The sequence below is a fragment of the Aythya fuligula genome, chromosome 5 (assembly GCF_009819795.1).
Source record: "Aythya fuligula isolate bAytFul2 chromosome 5, bAytFul2.pri, whole genome shotgun sequence".
Taxonomy (NCBI): domain Eukaryota; kingdom Metazoa; phylum Chordata; class Aves; order Anseriformes; family Anatidae; genus Aythya; species Aythya fuligula.
This window is the reverse complement of record NC_045563.1, coordinates 44,005,157-44,024,993: the sequence shown is the minus strand read 5'-3', so window position 1 is coordinate 44,024,993 and position 19,837 is coordinate 44,005,157. Positions and strand designations below refer to the sequence as shown.

The 19,837-nt window shown below is 34.8% G+C and overlaps 1 protein-coding gene across 8 annotated transcripts in view; it reads left to right on the top strand.

Annotated features, from left to right (window-relative positions):
* Positions 1–19,837, top strand: part of HEATR5A (HEAT repeat containing 5A) — a 62,693-nt gene that overhangs the window by 29,285 nt on the left and 13,571 nt on the right. For 5 of the 8 annotated variants that reach the window (XM_032189302.1, XM_032189298.1, XM_032189300.1 and 2 more), the window contains 13 exons: positions 585–694; positions 4,712–4,875; positions 4,974–5,149; positions 6,604–6,709; positions 7,655–7,845; positions 8,304–8,463; positions 9,511–9,700; positions 10,268–10,437; positions 13,385–13,411; positions 15,330–15,468; positions 16,556–16,738; positions 17,484–17,723; positions 18,430–18,611. In XM_032189302.1, the coding sequence (XP_032045193.1) occupies positions 585–694; positions 4,712–4,875; positions 4,974–5,149; positions 6,604–6,709; positions 7,655–7,845; positions 8,304–8,463; positions 9,511–9,700; positions 10,268–10,437; positions 13,385–13,411; positions 15,330–15,468; positions 16,556–16,738; positions 17,484–17,723; positions 18,430–18,611 (2,038 nt within the window). The remainder of the gene's footprint in view (positions 1–584; positions 695–4,711; positions 4,876–4,973; positions 5,150–6,603; positions 6,710–7,654; positions 7,846–8,303; positions 8,464–9,510; positions 9,701–10,267; positions 10,438–13,384; positions 13,412–15,329; positions 15,469–16,555; positions 16,739–17,483; positions 17,724–18,429; positions 18,612–19,837) is intronic. The other 3 variants (XM_032189301.1, XM_032189304.1, XM_032189303.1) reach the window with 3 other exon arrangements.

Sequence of the window (19,837 nt, the reverse complement as noted above, 5' to 3'; positions counted from 1 at the left end):
AAAGAAACTAAGGGAAGAAATTATTGTATGCTTTTGTTAATTTAATGCCTTTATTCTGCTCTTTTTTTATTGAACATAAACATTTGTGTGTATCTGTGGTCATTCTTAATAAAAAAAAAAAGCTAAGTTCAAGAAAACCCGGGGACAAAATTTTAATAAATTGACAAAAAAGCTGTAAAGGGTTTTGTAATTTTTGAACTTTTGCAGACTAAGTAGTATTTTGAACTACTTCAGACTAAGTAGTGATTTAATGAGTTTGGGCTCTAAATTCTAACTCACAGAACATATATGCACAAAAAAAAAGTTAACGGTAATAAATATAGGTAAAACCAAAGGCAATAGAAAACCTAATTTATTTCTCGAGTATTAAATAAAAGGAATGACTGGGAATGGACCACCAAGAGGTTCTGCCAGAGGATGTGAAATAAATAGTTTGCCTTCTGCTATTGCTAGTGCAAATCAAAACTGTACCTACAAGATGTATAGATTTTAGAAGTATTCAGTAGAGTCTAATACAAATGAAACCAGTAATGCATAATCCTTAAATTCTTTAAAATGTCTTAATATGCTTTTTGTATTTTAAGGCTTTCTTCAATATGTAAGTCATATGGAAATTCCTTAAAAACATCATCAACAGTTTACAGACATAAACTTTATGAATTACTGGCAGTATTGCCTCCAAAAACATATGAAGGTAAGTACTTTTCTTACAAAAAAATCTGTTTAAAAATGTCATGGTCTTATTTTTAAATTTTTAGTCAACATATTTTCAGCTAGCAAAATTTAGTCTCAACTTTTCTAACAAATTTAGTCCATCTGTTTGTATTTGATGAAATTGTAGTGAAGTCACAGTGATTTTGAAAAGCTGGTGTTCACTTTCTTCCTTTTTTCCATCTTCTACTAGAAATACAGACTTGTGTGATACTTTTAGTTGAAACTTGAAGATAGACAGCCTTGCTATTTTTAATGGGTAAGGCTGGCAGGGACCAGTAGAGGTTATCTGATCCAACCCCCTTGCTCAAGCGGGGACACCCAGAGCAGCTTGCACAGGACCATGTGCAGATGGCTTTTGAAGATCTCTAAAGATGGAGAGAGTAATTGCCTCAAGAAGACTTATGTATAACAGATACATTAATCTTATCCTTATTGCTTATTTTAAAAATGTATTTAAAGAAATATGTAAACAGAATCTGGGAACAGACTCACTGTTCTTTAGCAGAATATAACTTGCCATATTTAAAATCTAATCTAATACCATAGCTACTACCAGATCAACTAAAACGTTATTTTTGTAGTTTTTAAATTGTCATGTGAGTAGCTTGCCACACAATACTTTATAGACTGAAATAAATACAACCCAGCCCATATGGGGCCAGGCCATATTTATTATGGGCCCATATGGGCCAGCAAGCCATTGAGTTAGTTGTGTCCTCTGTGTCATGGAGGAAATGCTTACTCAAATAATCTGCTCCATCTAGTGGTAACTGCTAAAGGAATCCTCATAAGGATAAATCACTGATTTTTCTGTCTTAGTCATTGTCGTGTCTCAGGTCTGAATATAACACTCGCTATACATCACATGTAATACTAATGGGTGAATTGAAGCTTAAAAGCTTGAAATATCACCTCCATCCCTCAAAGCAAGTTCTTTCTTTTCTTCTTTCATTACAGGGGACAAAATTTTATAGAATGCAGGTGTTTGAGGTTGGGCAGGTTTGACAGTTTCTTGGTTTGCTTGGGACTTTTGCATAGTCTAACTATTGAAAAATAGTATTTTACGGTCTGATGCATAACATCTGAGTCTTGGGAGAAAGCAGCATCCTAGCTGAGGGTGTTGCAATCTAGAACCAATAAGAAAAAGGAAGTTTAAAAGATTGGTTATAAGTAAGTTGGCACGCTGCTGAAAGCTTTGTAAATAGCATCTAGAATCAAAACACTAGTTTGACACATACAGTGTCTGAGTTGTTCACCCATTTGTAATACAGCTATGTGGGACTGAGGAAAGAATGGAAAAAGATAGATTCAAGAGCTTATTTTCAAGCTATATTTTATTTTAATTATGTAAGTGTCATTTAGAAATGCTAAAAAACTTTTTAAGGAAAAGATTATAAGAAATACCTCTTTTCCATAGTATTTCTAGTATGACAGCTTCATGGAGAAACAGCAAATTAAAAAAATATATATTTTTAAAAATATGATTGAGAAAACGATATGATTATGGAACTCTGGATGCTTTCTTCTATGTCTAATGTTAGTTATTATCACAAGGACAAATAGTAGTGTTGCACAACCTGGCACGTTTTGCATGGCTCAGAGTGATGCACTGAACAAGAGGCATTCACCTGTTTTATTTCTTTAATTTTCACTTTCTTAGATCCAGGCAGTTAGCCAGAGGCTAGAAACCTGGAAGTGTTTCTTTTTGTTGAGGAGGGCCGCATATAACTTGAGTTTTAAGTCCAATTATTTGCGAACAGTGTGGATCTAAAAACAAATAAACAAAAATGTGGAACAAAATGAAATATCCAACCAAAGAAATGTTTGGAAACAGTTTGTAATCATAGATCTAAGCCTATTTCTGAACTCAAACCTTCAGATTTCTGAGGTCTGTTATACTAGGGCTGGTTTAGGGTTTTTTTGGTTCTTTCCTGCTCTTTCCTCATCAATGATGTTTTTCTGTTGATGCTTCCAGTCACCAGTAAGATCAAACAGTGGAGTTTTGAAGGCTTACTGTGAGTGTGCAAGAGTAGAACCTGATTATTTACATTATTTTAACAATTGACAGACATGAGAATATATTAGGGTAATTTGAACAGCAATGAAAAACACTTAATGTTTTAGTTGCTTTCTTTGGTCATGTGCAAAGGGTTAAAACATTGCAATGTAGAAGATAGAAAATACGCATTTGTCAGGATGGAAAAAGGTGTTCTTGTTTCGAAGGTGATGATTCTCATTCTAGATCACTTTCATGTGTTGTTAGTTTTGGATGATAATGTGCTTATGTTTTTAAGGCTAAAACATTGCTTTCTTGTGAATTAATATTCAGTTTTTAATTATTATGTTCAATATGAGTTTCACACAGGTAGTTTGAAATTTGTTTATTAGTTTTGCTTCTGTTTTCTGTGATCTGAAATTAATGCCTTTTTATCATATGGCTCATAAGGGTTCTTTACATTCTTCAGCTTTTCGTGCTTGTTATGTTCTCCTGTCTAAACCATAAAATGGAATGCAAGCATTCATTTCTCTTCCTTAATAGGATGAGATGAATGGTTACAATGCTAGAACAGCATTCTGGCTCAAAATTTGGATCCATTTTATGCTGGGATAGTATTATTTGGCACAATGAGAATGGTTAAGTGGCTGGAACTAAAATAGATGTTTACTTCGTTAGAATAACTCTGTTAAAAAATGCGGAGTATCACCATTAAATTTGATTTGGAAAACTGTTTTCTTAGAAAAGAGATTTTTCACTTTTGCTTTACTCTATTGTGATACATAACAACTCATGAAAGAGCAGTTTCTGGTTGTTCTTAATTTGGTGGTTTTTTTTGTTGTTGTTTTTTAAGGCTGATTTTCTGTCCCTTTGACACACAGTTATCTGCGTCTTGGAATATATTTGACAGTGCTATCATTTAAAAATTGAGATTTGAGTTGAGCATTTTGGAAAAAAATGACATACTTGCTTTTTAGTCAGAGGCTAATCAGAAGCAGGATAGAGAGAAGTGGTGGCAACTGTGGTGTTGTGCTTTTTGGAGCTTCTGTGTGTTGACAAAGTATAAGCAACTTTAGTGCTACAGAGTAATGGTGTGAACATCTAACAAGAAAACTGAATGCCAAGGGCTGGATGTGTGGACTTAAGCCTCTTATAGTGATGACATTTACTAAATTGCTACACCTTGATTTTGCAATCTTAAAAGTCATATGTAACACTTGTATGAAGAGTATGTATACACTTTTAAGATCAATTCTGCAGTGGTTTTCAGTACTATTTATCAAATACGTGAGGCCTTTCTCAGCAGATATGGTTTAGCAGCAGAAAAGGTTCTTTCAGTGTGGGGATGGTTTAAAAAAATCTGAAGTAGTCTGACTCTGAATGCCTGATGTTGTTTTTTTTAAAGTATAATAATGTACAGTCTTGGCTGAATTTTTAGACACAAAAATATATGAAAGTTTTAATTACTAGTCTAAACTATCGTAATGTAATGCAGAGTAAATTCCACACGGTTTGCTTTGTAGGAGTGCAAACTCCTGGAATAGTGGAGTACAGTCTGTAGCTTTTGGTTAGTTACCAACCTTATGCATGTTTTAAATGGCTTCTGCTTGCCAAGTCCAAGTATTCCTGCCTGGTTATGTAACACATTCCACAGCACTAATTTTCAGCATATTTGTGGTAGAAATATGTCTGTCTTTCTAAGTGCCTTTTAGCCTCTATTTTAACTGTAAATGTACCTAACTAGTGGCATTATGCCTTCTGTAAAGATAAAGGTTTCTGTTTTTCGTCTTCTAGATCACTGTATGTAGGGTTTGTTTACCTTAAGTAGTGCTCTGTTGTTTTCTCTGTAGCGAGAAGAGTGTTCTCCAGTTAACTACTTGGGAACTTCAGAAAAATGTGAGATGGATATTGCTATTTCAGTATAAATATGTTCTTGCTCATAAAGTTGCACATGGCAAGTAATTAACTGAATTTTTTGAATATTTTTTCTTTCATTTGAAGGAAGCTTCTGTGCTGTCCTGAAAGAGTTGGTTGCAGACTTAACTATACCAGATAGCCAGATCGATGCCTCCACATTCTTGCTTCCATCCCTTTGTCATGAAGATGATCTCCTTTTACTTGGTCCCTTACTGCAAGAGACTGACCACCGATTTATTGAAGAGCAGGTATTTCTTGTCCTAATATACAGGTGGCACTGTGTTTTCATTCAGTTCGAATTATTTAGGTCAGTGCTGGTTATGACTTGGTTACTTGTATCTTGCAGCTCGTTTTAGGTAACAGCGTAGCTGGAGGCAGCCTGGAGTATGACCCTTACTCAATATATGAGAAAGTTGTAAAGCGTGATTCAATACCTAAACCACTACCTCCTGTATTGTCTGTTGTCAGTGCAGCAACTCGTCTTTTTGGAGTTATTTTTTCCCATATAGCAGAAACTCACAGGTAAAGTAGTAATTTCAACTGTTGAGGAATTGGGGAGATGCTAAAAGATGGTCAGTGTGCTTGAGATTGAATACCAAAGAAGTATCTGAAAAAATTAGTAAATTTTCAATGAGTGAATTTTGTCAACTATTTGACTAACATTAATCAGACTAGAAAATGGTTAGACTTTCTGTTTAAAGTTGCTTACAATACAAAGGCACATCCAGTAAGAGTTTACTGTCGTCATAATAAATTCTGTTGACCGAGAAAAATACTGCTTTTGTTTTCAAAGCCCGAACAATAAAAAAAAAAAAAAAATTACACAATTATTATAGTACAATACCCAATTACTGAACATTTTGAAACAAAATAGGGGAAAAGGTAATAAGTCACAGCAAAAATTAACCCTTTCACTGCCTCATTCTGCATAAAAAACAAATGGAGAGAAACAAGTTTATGTGTCTTCATACAGTTCTGTAAAGGTACAAGAAGGCTGAAAGGAATGAGATAATTCTCTTGGGTTTTGTGTGTCTGTATATGTCTTCCCACTGCCCACATGGCATTTTGATTGCCACATAAGCATACCAATTGCAGAGGCATGAAATTCATCAACATTTTTGCATGCTGGTACTTATTCATCATGCTGTTGGTAATTTTCTTGAATGTAGCATCACAGCAAATAAATTATTTTTTAATTAAACATACCTTGGTGTTTTTAAAGCCAGTTGTAGTTAATCCTCAAATCACAATCCCTGTACATGAAGATGGTTTTGTAATTTCCTGTAAAGGATGAGTGTTCAGCATGTGAGTTCTGAGTCTTGATGTCTTCACTGCTTAGATTGGCTACTCTGTCACTGTATGGAGTTTTGTTTAGTGTAATCCCAAGGCAGTTGTTTTTATACATGCATACCTGCCAGGAAAATTGCCCCATGCTTAATATTATGTGCTTCATATTATGTTTTTCTTATTTCCATCTTCATTCTCTCATGCGTAACTACTTTCCCCCTCCCCTCAGTTTGTCTGGGCTTTTTACCCTCTCCTGTCATCAGGTTGCTGGTTGTTCTTCACCCATTTCTCAATACCTGTATTATTTGCTGCATATAACTAGACTTTTTTTTTTTTTTTGACTCATCCTTTCTCAATTATAAGGCAAAATATACCATTCCCATATACAGTACCTTTTAATAGTATGTCTTATGTTACTTAAATATCAGCAATTATATGCAAATATATAAGCTATAAGGGAACAAAAGTAAAAAGCTCATGATCTTAGAGTATGATCATGTGATAGGGAATATTTAAAAAAAAAAAAAAAAAGTAATAGGATGCCAGTTGAAGGAAAAGGCTTGAGACTTAAAATATTTGTTCTAACTCTTTCTCTATACAATATAGGCTTTGATATGTGTTATAAAGTAAAAAGACAGATTGATTTTCCTTCACTTCTTACTGTGAGTTTTTTTCTCATTTTGTTTAAGGCTCCAGGTGTTAGAACAGTTGTTGAATTCCATAAAACAAACAAAAGGATCACGGCAACAAACAGTACAATTAAATGTTGTGTCAGCCTTTTCTACTTCCTTGAAGGTAAATCTTTGTTTCTCTCCATTGTTTCTTTCACTTTCCCAACCCAAAATGTTGCCTTGGTTCAAATGGGTCTTTGTAGAAGTTATTTTGACTAATCATATAGGTAAAAATTACCCCCTACTGTTTTCTGTGGCAATATTTGTAGTGTCATATTCCTGAAGTACTGAATAGTCACAGTTATTTTTTTCCGTTTTTGACATTAAAGGGTGATAAAAAAAAAAAACTTTTTTAGTACAGTATAGCATATTACAATCCATACTAGTGTAATTCCAGTAGGAAATAGATGGAAAAATTCTGTTAGCATCATTTCTGTTTTTATCACTGTTTTTCATATTTCATACTGTAGGGATAAAGACAAGTAAAGAGGAGTAAACATCATCTCATTGCTATCAGCTGTTTTTTGCTTTTCCCTGTTGCTTTATATGTGTTTTCCTCTGTTCATGTGCAGTTGTCATTATTTCCTTAGATTTTCTTCAAAATAAGACAAAATGTTTTCATAATAGGCAAGACCTCTCATTATATAGTGTTAGTATTTCTGGCACATTTAGTATGCAATTCAACTGCTTTAGTTTTTGCTCATATTCTTTTTTTTTTATTATTTTGGACTGGGATTTTTTGATTTCCTTTGTCATTATTCTGTTGTCACTATTTTCCTTCTTGATGTTTCTTGAATTTTTTGCTGGGGTGTTGGTTTATTGTGTTCTTCTACAGTTTATCCGTTATTTTTAAAAATCAGAATGTTGATAGTATGGTATGATGCTTGCTTATGTGGAGTTAGACTTCTAACTCTCAAACAGCAAATAAAAATTAAGGAACTCCTCAGATGAGAGGGGAATAAAATCCAACTCCTTCTGCAGATTTTGAATTTTTTTTCATGACTGACAGAAAAACACATTTGATTACTGTACTGCGTTGAAGTTTAATATATTTACTGTCTATTTTTAGCACTTGGCCAACTGCAAGGGAAGTTTAGGTCCAGAAGAAGTTAAAAGGTCTGCTCTTACATTGGTAATGGGTGCCTTGGAAAGCAATAATCCCCTTCTAAGGTGTGCTGCTGCAGAGTGTTGGGCCAGGTTGGCACAGGTGGTTTCTGATAGTGCCTTCGCTGCAGGATTAGCACAAGTTAGTTTTGACAAGTAAGTTCAAAAAAAATACAGTAAATTACTCGTTAAGTTTTTAAAAACACTTGAAATATATCCGGTCCCGGTATTATGATAATTAAAAGAATACGCACAAAATCTGTATGTCTTTTTAAATTTGATGTTACTTGAGAAATTAACAGGAAAAAGCATTGCCTTGTTTCTACATACAGCTCTTAAATAGTTTTACTATTTAAGATGATGGCCTAAGTAAGCACGTAGACTGTCAAATGAATTAGATGGGCTGCTGTTCTAATGACATTCTTTAAGTATATCTAGAAATATTTTTGCTACTTCCAGGTGATAGATGGTAAACTTAAAATTTCTGCAATATAACAATGTCTAATAAAAGACTTGGCTGATTATGTTTTACACTTTCCATTTGTAGATGTGCGTATTGCATAACATCAGTCTTAGAGATCAAACTAACAGCTTTCTTTTCTTATAATTACTAGGCTAAAATCTGCTAGAGATGTGGTATCAAGAACAGGCCATTCTTTGGCTCTGGGATGTCTGTATAGGTACTTAGGAGGAATAGGTTCTACTCAGCACCTGAATGCATGCGTTGGAATCCTTTATACCTTATCTCAGGATAGTACTTCTCCTGATGTACAGGTACACTTATCTAAAAACGTTCTGTTACAAATTAATTTATTTATATTTTAAAGTGTAAGGTTTTTTTCATGTAAGAATAACACTTCACAATCTGTTACATATAACTCGCAGGTGATGGCTGGAGCAGCAATGAAAGCTGTTAGCCCATGCTCAAAATCTACCTTCCAAGAAAGAGCTATGATGAGATACAAGAGGTTCTTTTTGAATGATCAGTGAGGATCATAAGGCTAAAATATGCTGGCTTCAAAAACAGGATGAAGTGTTTTAGGAATTGATTAATTTCATCTTTACTTCTATCTTGACCTTGAGATGGTACCTGTTTTTTCTGTTCTTGTCAGTTTTGGTCTCTGCTATGATGTATGCTTCATAGCATTTTTCCATAAAGGATTACATAGTAAATGATGGATTTGTAGCTTGAATATTATAGAACTTGGTCAAGATAGTTCCTTGAATAAAGCAAGATGTTTAGAAGATTATTCCTGTCTAAAACTATCTAATAAAATAGCTTTAAGAAACATTGATTGTATTGCATGTGATCATCTAAATCCCAGTTAAAGAATTATTTTAAGCCTTATCTACATTATCTTTACTTAGAGAAGCACTGTATGCTGGCATGAAACAGATGTGGCTATTGGTGCAAAATAATCAAGATTAAAAACAAACCATGTTTTAGTCACTCTTGTAATATTTTTGGTAGTTCTGTTGTTCTTGCACATGGGACTATAAGACATTTTGCAAACAATGTGTGTGAGGAATAATAACATTAATTTAACCTGCCATTAATTTATTTTTTAGAAATGAAGAATGATATTTTTTAAAACAATTCTTTAATTGCAGAACAAAGTTCCTCATGAAATATTCAAAGTGGCTTACTAAGCACCTGGTTCTCAAAAGTGCTTTCTAAAACACTTCCGTTTGTCCCTTGGGAGCCTAGAAGGACAACTTCATTATCACACAAATTGAATTTCTTTGCACTATCAATTTTTAAAAGATGTTAAGTTTATTCTGTCCTATAGGCATAACATGGTTGCTTCTTTTATTTTACAGGCATGGGCACTACACTCTTTGTCATTGATAGTAGATTTAGCTGGCCCCTTGTATCATGTGCACGTGGAACCTACCTTATCTCTCATTCTGATGTTGTTGTTGACTGTGCCTCCTACCTACACTGAAGTTCACCAAAGCCTTGGTCGCTGTTTAAATGCACTGATTACCACACTGGGCCCTGAGTTGCAAGGTATGGATTATACAATATTGCCAGTCTTTCTTGGTTTAAGCATCAAAATTATGAAACACTGTTTCAATGTGCAATTAAAATTTAATAAGCAAATAAGCATCTGTGAAGTTTTTTCATTGTTGTAATTCAGCAGCATTTCATGGACCATGAGTTTATGCCATCAAGTTGACATGGCTGCTGGTTTTCCAAAAACAGTGTTTCTTTTTGACATCTTTTCTTTAGTTTGAAATGGTTCTCCAAGCCTTGCATTGGGCTGATAATTCTTACATGTAGCATGAAAACATAAGGTATTACATCATAAAAACTTTGGTGCCAGTCTGTCTTAGCTGTGATGCAGGCACATAAAATTCGGCTACCTAAAATGATACATCGAATTTTACTTACCTGAACACTGAAATTTCCACAGAGCAATAAGATTCATTGTTATCAGAGTATAACAGATACACACAGTATTCTTCAAGAGGATGAGAGTTACGGGTAGCTTGGGGAAAAGATGGGTTATCTTTTGAAAGAAAAGTTGGTGTTTTCAAAGAACAAACAAGCTACCGTATTTTCTTCTGAATATAGGCAGCAGTGTGACAGTTTCAGCCTTAAGAACTTCCTGTCTCCTGGGCTGTGCAGTGATGCAAGATAATCCTGACTGCCTTGTTCAGGCTCAAGCCATCTCTTGTCTTCAGCAGCTTCACATGTTTGCTCCACGTCATGTCAACTTGTCTAGCCTTGTAAGCTGCCTATGTGTGAGTATATGTTTACTAGTCTATATCAATACAATACTAGTTGTATTTTAAAATATCATGTTCAGAGATGCTTAAAAAATTCAGATGGTTCTTTAACCAGTGTAAGTGATCATTATGTGGTGGTAGGGTGTTCTTTTAGGCAAGTATTCTCTATGTTTCTGGTTATTTTCTCTGTTTCTGCTTCCCCTTTATAAGAGAGCACACTGTAAAAAAATCTTGTCCTTATGAACTGCTTGAAAGTGTGTTCTGCTGCTCTTAATCAGGCCAGTTGTCTGTTAGAACGTACTATCCATTACAATCTTTTGCTGGATTTTACCAGCTATTTTAACTGGCCAAAATTTTTCATCAGTTGTATTTCAGTCTTAGGTAAAGGAATAAAAATGGAAAAAAAAAAAAAAGGAGGGGGGGGGAGGGGGAAGGGAGAAGAAACAAAAACCAGTGTGTATACTAACTGTTGAGGATGGGTTTTGTTTGTTGTTGTTTGTTTTTTTTTTTCCATGACGGTGAAAAATTGTAGATTTCTATGTTTTGTAATGTCTTCAGTAGTAATGATTTAGAGTACTAACATCTTGGTAGCCAGTATAAAATTTTCTGACACTTACGTAAGTAATAGTCTGAAATGAGGTCTTAAGAAAAAAACATTTTTCAACCCTGTTTGACAAAGAGGTGGGTTCTTTTGCTTGCTGCTTTTTGTTTGTTTTTCCAGAGTACCTCTGTCTTTGAGTAGCTCCCAGATACTTAGTTCTATCAAGAAAATAACAAGAATTTTCTGGTAGTTACTAGCCTTTGTGTCTTTTTAGGGGTTAGGGTTTTGTTGTTTGTTTTTAAGTAAAACTCTGTCTAGTCTCCCCATAAATCAGAGTAGAACAAAATAAAGACAAAGTGTGTGTGTGTGTTTATTTTAAGTCTGTGTTGTCTATCTTAACACAGCTCTTATTTACATCTTCCCCTGGGTAATGCTTGTATATCAATTCTGACCATATATTGGCTTTGTATCAAGTTTAGATACCTTCCATTTATCTTCATTCCATTTGTCTACAAAGATGCCTGTGGGAGCCAGGAAAAAATTGAAGGACAAACTCTTTCAGATTCATATTGTCATAGGCATATATATACTAGTTGCAGAGCTGGAAGTAATCTGAAGTGCTCTTTCTTCTAGCATGCATCAGCTACAATTTTCTGTTCTCTGGGCAAAGCACTATTTTTCTTACACTGATAGAGTTGAAACAAGTCAAGTGAGTCACTCTTGCACAGAGGATGTGTTTAGGATTTGGGATCATTTGAAAGTCCATGGAGTTTACAGTCTGCTTTCATGTGCAGTATGATACATGTATGTCTAACTAATACCAAGTAGCTATGAATAAATAGGTTGTTACGATGAAATCTTTGTCTGTATGATGTTATAAAACTTCTATTATTTCTAGGAATTATCTCAAGTATTTCACAAAGTACCTTATAAACTTTAAAGTAATAATTACTAAATTAAGATGTGTACTTGATGGCTTTGGTGTATGTGGTTGTGCATCTGTACACACATTGTCTTCACCCTCAGAAATTCTAATGAGCTTCACAGAAGTGGAATCCACCAAAGTCAGGGGCTTTACAACTTTACTCATGGTAAAGAAGTTCTTAAAGAATTAAGGCTGGTGTTGCTGGTATTCAGGACATGTCAATATGTCACTCGTGAGTGTCATAAACGGGGATGATTTGAATGTGTGCTTTGCAGTTCAGTGAGAAGATAGTTGCACAAGCAGACGTACATGTATTTATAAAATTCACCATGCATCCACATAGTTTCCAACATCTACCTCACCATCTCAGCAGGGAAGCAGAGGAAGCCATTGGTTGGCCCTAAGATCTGCCCTTGACTGTACTTGGCATGCAGGATGACTTTCAGCAAGTCATTGTCCATCAGTTTAACTTTTTATATGTGGTAACCAAAGTGTGACACTCCTCCTTTGCAAGGCATTTTGAAGTCTTAAGCAGAAGTAAAGTATAAAAGTTGAGCATCAGATACTGTGGATGTTCATCACTGCACTCGTTATTTAAGGCAGAAAAACAGAGAGGCAAAGAATCTGTTGTCAGATAAGCGATCTTTGAACTTTCCTTTCTACCCTGCTCCTCCAAGGTTTGCAGAAAATTTGTCTTCAAACTTATTAAGTTCTGAATTAGACATTCTCTTTGTATTTATTTATTTATTTATAAATGTAGCATTAGTCACGTTAACACAATTGCAGCTGCAAAGTACCTCCTCCATCCACTAGAGGATAACATGGGCTCAGGTCCCCACAGAATTTAGACCATTATGCTAGAACTAACAAAACATGACTTGGGCAACAGGTTCATGAGTTCGGTTCTTTATTCATTTATTTCATTAGTTAGTTATTTTACTGTGTACACATGCATGTCTTCATCTAGCTTTCCTTCTCCAGCTTCTTGAAGGCTTCTTGTTTGTCAGCTGGATCTTTTGCACTGGTTTTGGCATCTAACAGGTGCATATCTTGTCAGTTAAATTTTTGGCTCCGGCAGAATATAAATCATATCTTTGAATCATGTCTAACATTAGCTCTAAGGTTAACTTCTGTAAGTACAGCCTTCTAGGGAGTTTGTCTGTGGAAGCATATGATGCAGTGAACACTCCAGTTTTCAGCTGCAAGACATTGAAGACACTTTGCAACAAAATGAGCATACAATGTCAACAAATATTCTATGATGCTGTCTTGGTACTATTTAAGTACTAATTTTAAGGGCAGCTGGCTTGTGATTTAACTTTGTTCATAAAATATAAGATAAACTAAAATATATTTTCTGGTACGTTTGAGATAACATTCTGAACTTTAATATATACTGAATTTTCATGTAGTGGTCTCCTTGTATGGTTGGTATCACTGTGATTATTTATATTTTTGGTTTTGTCTTGACTGGTTTGTCATTTGTTTTTGTGCAGGAAATCTTGTTGGATAATTCTGTGTTGGTAGGTCCCTGTGCCTTGTTAATCCTGAACTTTAGCAGTTTGCAGTGTTGTTTTTATTTCATGTTTTGTCTCTTCCTCTTAACCATTTTAATGTAATTTCTTTTAGCATGTCAAGTGACATTTGATTGCCATCCTAACCAGACCCTTCCTAACCTGCAGAAGGCGCACACATTTCATTTATGTGCTTAGTTAGGTATCATTTTAACCTTACCATGTCCAGTACAGAAAGGGAAATATTTGTTCATTTAAGTTTGTCTGTGGTGCTTGCATTTTTGTGTCTCTTGTTTAGTTTTGTCCCCAACTGAGAACACGGGAAAATGAGAGAGATGAGAAATGTGCATCTTGCCTCGTCCCGTAGCTTGAATCAGATCCTTTCTTTTTTTTCCCCTATTAAAAATGAGCATGCAGTTTATGCACGTCCAACTTGCAACAGAATGTGTAGCTTGCTTGCATAAATGTTGCATTAAAAGCCTCATTTTTTGTTTGTGAAGTTTCAATTGAAGTATGTTGCAGAAATACTAAGTCAGGTTGCTTTTCTTTTAGAAGAATAATGTAGAGAGTATATCCATGTGTGCATTGAATATATGATTCCACATATCATAGATTCATGTGCATGTACAAAAATTCAGAAGATGCTGCTTAGTTTTACTAACATAACAAAGCTGAGAATTTTTATCACTTATTCTTTGTGTTCTTAAGTTGTTATTTTTAACTACATTAATTAACTGATAAAAGATTAGTTATTTTGATAAACATACATTCACCTCTTGCCGACAAATAAGGAGCATGACCTTACCGCGAGGTTTCCCTGCAGCAGACACTAGCTCTGTCTATTTTAGTTAAAGGATCAGCTCCTTTGTGCACCAAAGGGTACACAATTGCTTACTTGCAACGGATAACTGTTTTGATGATAACGTAACCTTAAATTAGAATTTCCATAAATATTGGTGTAGCTGTCCTGCCTGACCATGCATGTGGTTCATTTTTCTTTGGGATCCCCTTCAGAATGTTCTTAAAACTGAAGTCAAGCAAATTAAAAATCAAAATGCTCTGACAAAGAAACTTGAGGCAATTGGTTTGGTGGGGGTTTCTTTGTTTGTTTGCTTTTGTTTTGTGGTGTTGTGTTTTTTTCCCCTTTTCGAGGGGTTTTGCTTGTTCCTGTGGTAGTGAATCTATCATATGTTTTTCAGTATTTAAAAAAAAAAAAAATACACTGTCTTGGTGATGCTAAAATATGATGACACCATAAAGTTTTTGCTGGAAACTGCTCGGCAGAGCTGATTTTTCTTAGTGTGATACGTTTACCAGTAACTCTCTCCCTTCCTCTCACCTTCTCCAAAACAGTACGATGTAATCTGACAGTATAATAATTTTTTGGAAAGAAATTGTAGCAGTGTTGCTTGACCTTTCTTATAAACTTCCTTTTATGCATGGAATTGATTTACTAAAGCCTGGTTGACTGTCTCACCCTTTTGATTACATTGGTATCTCCCTGTTTACATGTAACAACGATGATTTGAGTATGTTTCTCTTGCACTGAGTTTTCAAGTCCATTACATATACTCTGTAGGCAAAGAATAGCCTTATGCATTGAGACCACAATTCAGCTGTCATTGAAGTTAATGGGGCCTTTCTACTGACACTGGTGAGAATTGGATCTGGCCCAAAACCAGTCTCGTAAATTACTTTTAGTGAGAAAATATTAAAAGCATGGATATGCTAAAACTGATTATAGGAGTTGCAAAACTTTTTTATTTGTAGTTAAAAATAAAGAAAAAAAAAGCTGAGAAAAATTACCATTAATTTCATGCTTACTGACTTCACAGATTTTCATAACTGCAATTATGGAATAATTCAGAAATTAGCAACCTTATAAAGGCTTGTTAGCCATCTTACTGTTTCTTTTCGCACGTTTCAGGTGAATCTCTGTAGCTCATACTTGTTACTGAGACGTGCAGTAGTAGCTTGCCTACGTCAGCTTGTACAAAGAGAAGCTGCTGAAGTATCAGAATATGCTGTTGCACTAGTTAAAGAAAGCAGAGAAGATTTCACTCCAGGTAAGTATTGAAGTTCTGAGATCAAAGAATGAATTCTAAACACACTCCACTATGAGTATGAAAACGTTGCTATGTTCTTGTTGAAGTCTTTAACCTCCCAAAATTTTCTACTTCAGTTTTCTATATAGTATAAAATTTTGGAAGCATCAAACCTTTCTTAGTGGTAAAATACTAATATTTTACAAAGATATTATTGCTTTTCATATACTCTAGATAGTAAAGGTCACTAAACTAAAAAAAATGCAGATGCACTTCTAGAGAAACCCAAGTCTATAGCTTCATAGTCCTGCATCTTACATGTATTTTCATACTTACTTCTACTTTCCCATATAAATCTCCTCTTAAATTAAGTCGGTCATTGAAGGAAGGTAAGTAAAATATGCTGAAGAAAGTTCCTGTTGACCTCTTCAGAGAATTAGCTAAGTAATGATTAGCTAGGATCCCTAGAATTTTCATGTCCTGAGTGTATGGAGCCCTCTTTCCTTCTAAAAGGTCTGAAAATGATCGCTAGCTCATCCTTATATACCCTTCTGTACAGGTATGGTGGTAATAAATTATGTCACTTTGGATTTTAATTCAAGCTCATCTGAAATTTTTCAGAAGATGGATTATAGCCATTCTGTAAAAATGCTGATTTTTGAAAAAAATTCTGTGTTTGTCTTTTTGAGTTGTGCTGGTGAATTATTTCAACTTCTGTTTTCAATTTAAAAGATTATTTTAGAGTTACCTTATGTTTCAGTGTGAGGAATCAGATAGCCAAAGACAAATTTTTTTTCAGAGCTCAGATGCTATGGTGATAGTAGTGTTGTGAAATTCCGAGTGGGATTATTTTATTTCCCTGCAGTAACTCTTTTCCTATCGGTAGTATTATCTGTAAAAGTTCCAAGTGTATTTTTTGTTGTTGTTGGTTTTTTTTAACCCAGATATCTTAAACATGGCATTAAAGCAATATGTATTATTATTTCAAAAGTATTTGAGTACTAGATACTTGTTGTCTACATGCTACTCAGTGTGCAACCTTCAGTGGTGTTTCTGTGGCAATTAGTTTTATGATATATAGCATTCATCTCACAGACTTTGTTCTTAGTAGATATTAACATCAGAGAAATAGGCCTGGAGGGGGCATTGCTGGGCTTGCTGGACAAAGAATTGGATCAAAGATTGTGCCAAGATATCAAAGAAACTCTGAGTCATATGCTTACTTCAATGGCAGTTGAAAAGCTCTCTTTTTGGCTGAAGCTTTGTAAAGATGTTCTTGCTGCCTCTGCTGGTAAGTACTATGAGACTCTAGTAGAGAACACAATGAAAATAAGGTCCGTAACATTACATTCTGTTACTGAAGAATTGTTACTGCTTCTTGAATGTTTGATGTTCATGAAGTGTACCTCATCTTCCATACTGAAACAGTGAACCCTTTAACTTACTTTTTTCACAACAAATAAGACTTTTTCTGATTGCGCTTTGGCTACTGAAGAGGTTTCTGTAAGCATATAGTACGTATTGGCTGTTCATATTCTGGCTGTTTTACTACCTTAATGTTAAGTTACTGGCATACCAGGAAGGGAAGTACGGAGTACATTTGAGCTTGTGGATCCAGTGTAAATACCTACAAGAAAAATATTCGGACTATCTTTTCTATGGATGATAGGAATGATGCAGACCTATTATATCATTAATGAATCTCCTAGGCTAATAGAATTTATTACTAGGTTGAGTATTGCAAAAGGATTTCTCTTTCCCCTTCTCTCTCTCTTACAGTCTCATCTTATGATGCAAAAAGAAAACTGGTTTGATTTTGGATTTTTGGATTTGGAAAGGCAGTGACTTGTGATGTGTCACTGCAAACAGTTTTGTTGCACTTTGTTTCTAGATCTAGCATTGACTTTAATACACTGAGGTTGAATGGGAGTCACAGCAAGTTGAAGGATAGAGATGAACTTTTGAAGAGATTTTCTTATAAGTCCTCCAAAAAAAAAAAAAGTACGTTTCACTTTGTTTCCCCTGTGTCCTAACAGATTTCAATACAGTAGCTTCAATAGATACCACTCAAGAAGAAGAAACTGCTAAAGTGGATGATGCATCTATATTAACGTCTGAAAGTGATGAGAGGTTTCATCCCTTCAGTAATCCACGATGGTCTACCAGAGTTTTTGCTGCAGAGTGTGTTTGTAAAATTATAAACCAGTGTGAAAATGCAGGCAGTGCACACTTTGACATAACCTTGGCTCAGGAAAGAAAACAACGTGATTCAAGAGGTATGTCTTAAGCACTGAAAGAATTTTACAGAAAGCTAACACTAAAATAAGTGTTAGCTTTTTGCATCTTAATGAAATCTATCATAAATATGTTGTTTGTAATCACTGAAACATCTAATTACTCTGATTTGAAGCCTATATTGATTAAGGTGTAGAGCAACTTTAATTAGTCAAAATATTGGCATATCACTGCAACATCTACACATATTTTCCTGCTTGTAGGATGGTGATGTGTATGGAACCATTGTTTCTGCCTTAGAATTGGCAATCAGAAGTGATAGCTGGCACCAGCCTACAACAACACAGTTAGGTTATCTGGGAGTATTACCAAAAGAAATATCCACATTTTTTTTTCTTTAATTTGCCAGTTTCTGTCCTTAATTTTACTAATAAAAATGCAGTGTCAGTTTTCAGTACCTGCCTGTGTTTATTTAGAGGTTTGTTTTGCTTCTTTTTTTAGAAAATGGGCATCATACATGAAGATATTTATGCTTTATTCTAAGTACATTTTTACATTCAAATGGAAAGTTGGCTAGATCAGCTAGCATAAGATGTCCAAGTAAGATTGTTGTATATGTTAACTGCCTTGAGTGAATCCTTGATGTGTTGTAGAATGTGAAATACGCATTTTGAAAATGTTGGGAGCAATGTTCTAAAATATGTCTATATCTAAATTCAATAAAACTATTTTTTTTTCTGTTCTTAGATGACTTTTTGGTACTGCATTTAGCTGACTTGATCCGTATGGCTTTTATGGCTGCCACAGATCACAGTGATCAGCTTCGTCTTTCTGGGCTTCAAACGTTGCTAATTGTTGTTCGGAAGTTTGCAGCTGTTCCAGAACCAGAGTTTCCAGGTCATGTCATTCTGGAACAATATCAAGCCAATGTAAGCACCACTGTTAATAAGTTAGAAAAGTGTAGAGTTAAAGGAATTTGCTTTTGGTGGTAGGTAGTGCTGTAGCCGGGTTTCAGTTTGTTAACAAAACTATTACTCATATATTTTTATCTTAATTTATCTAGAAGGCATCTTTTCAGTCAGTGTATGATGTTTTAGGGCTAACATTTTTTAAGTTTCAGCTTTTTCCTTCTACCCTATTCGATAACAATAAACAGAAAACAACCTAACAATATTCTTCTGTTGGCACTCTGTGGAAAGGAGGATTGCCTAGAGTTAGTCAGGAGCTACCATTGGGAAAAATAATTTCTTTGCAATCCAAAATCATCAAGCAAGTTACAAGTAGATCTAATAATTGTCCTTTTAAGCTTCATTACCCTTAAAGTGTTTCTGCTGATACTATGCTTAGAGCTTCTAATCAACTGTTTCACAGAAGTTGAAGAGATGTGAAGCCATTAAAATTTATTTTGTCAAATGTTTTCCATAATAATAACCAGAAATAGAGAAGTAGAGAAGAATGCGTTTTTCCAGATTTAAGTTGCGGTTTCCTGAAGTCTTGTCTGTGAGTTCATTAAACGAAGTCTAAGTTTTAGGGGGTCTTAACAAATGGTCGTTATCTGTCACTAAAACCAACTACTTTTCACTTATTTTCATGAACTTAAGATGGACAGTCATAATTCCTGTACCTTTATTGTGCTGAGATGCATCATCAGTGAAGTGTATTTATCTTCAGCAGACCTGTTGTAAAAATTGCTTTTGATCGGTCATTTGGCATATAACAAAATCACATGGTGATACTTGGATCTTCAGCGTCAATTCAAAACAGAACCCTTTCAGTATGTCCTTAAAATGATGTAAACCATCATCACTGTAATCTTTCTGTAGGGGCTTCATTCACCTGATCCAAAAAGATCCTAAAAATGACAGGTAGATATTTCATTACTGTAGAGGCTGACAGTCTCAGTGAGGATGGTGCCATTGCACTGGATATGATATATATCCTCTACTACATGTTGCAGTTTCACCCCAAATTGTATCTGGCTAAGTTTGAATTTAAAGATATCACCTAAATCAACAAGTGAAATTTTCGTTAGCCTTTAGGGAAAAATAGCTTTCAACAATGACAGTAGGTGAAATCTCTGTAGCCTTCTAAGTATGTATTGGTGTATTCCTTTTTAGGTAAATGGGGTTTGTGTTCTCCCCTTCTTTCACTTACC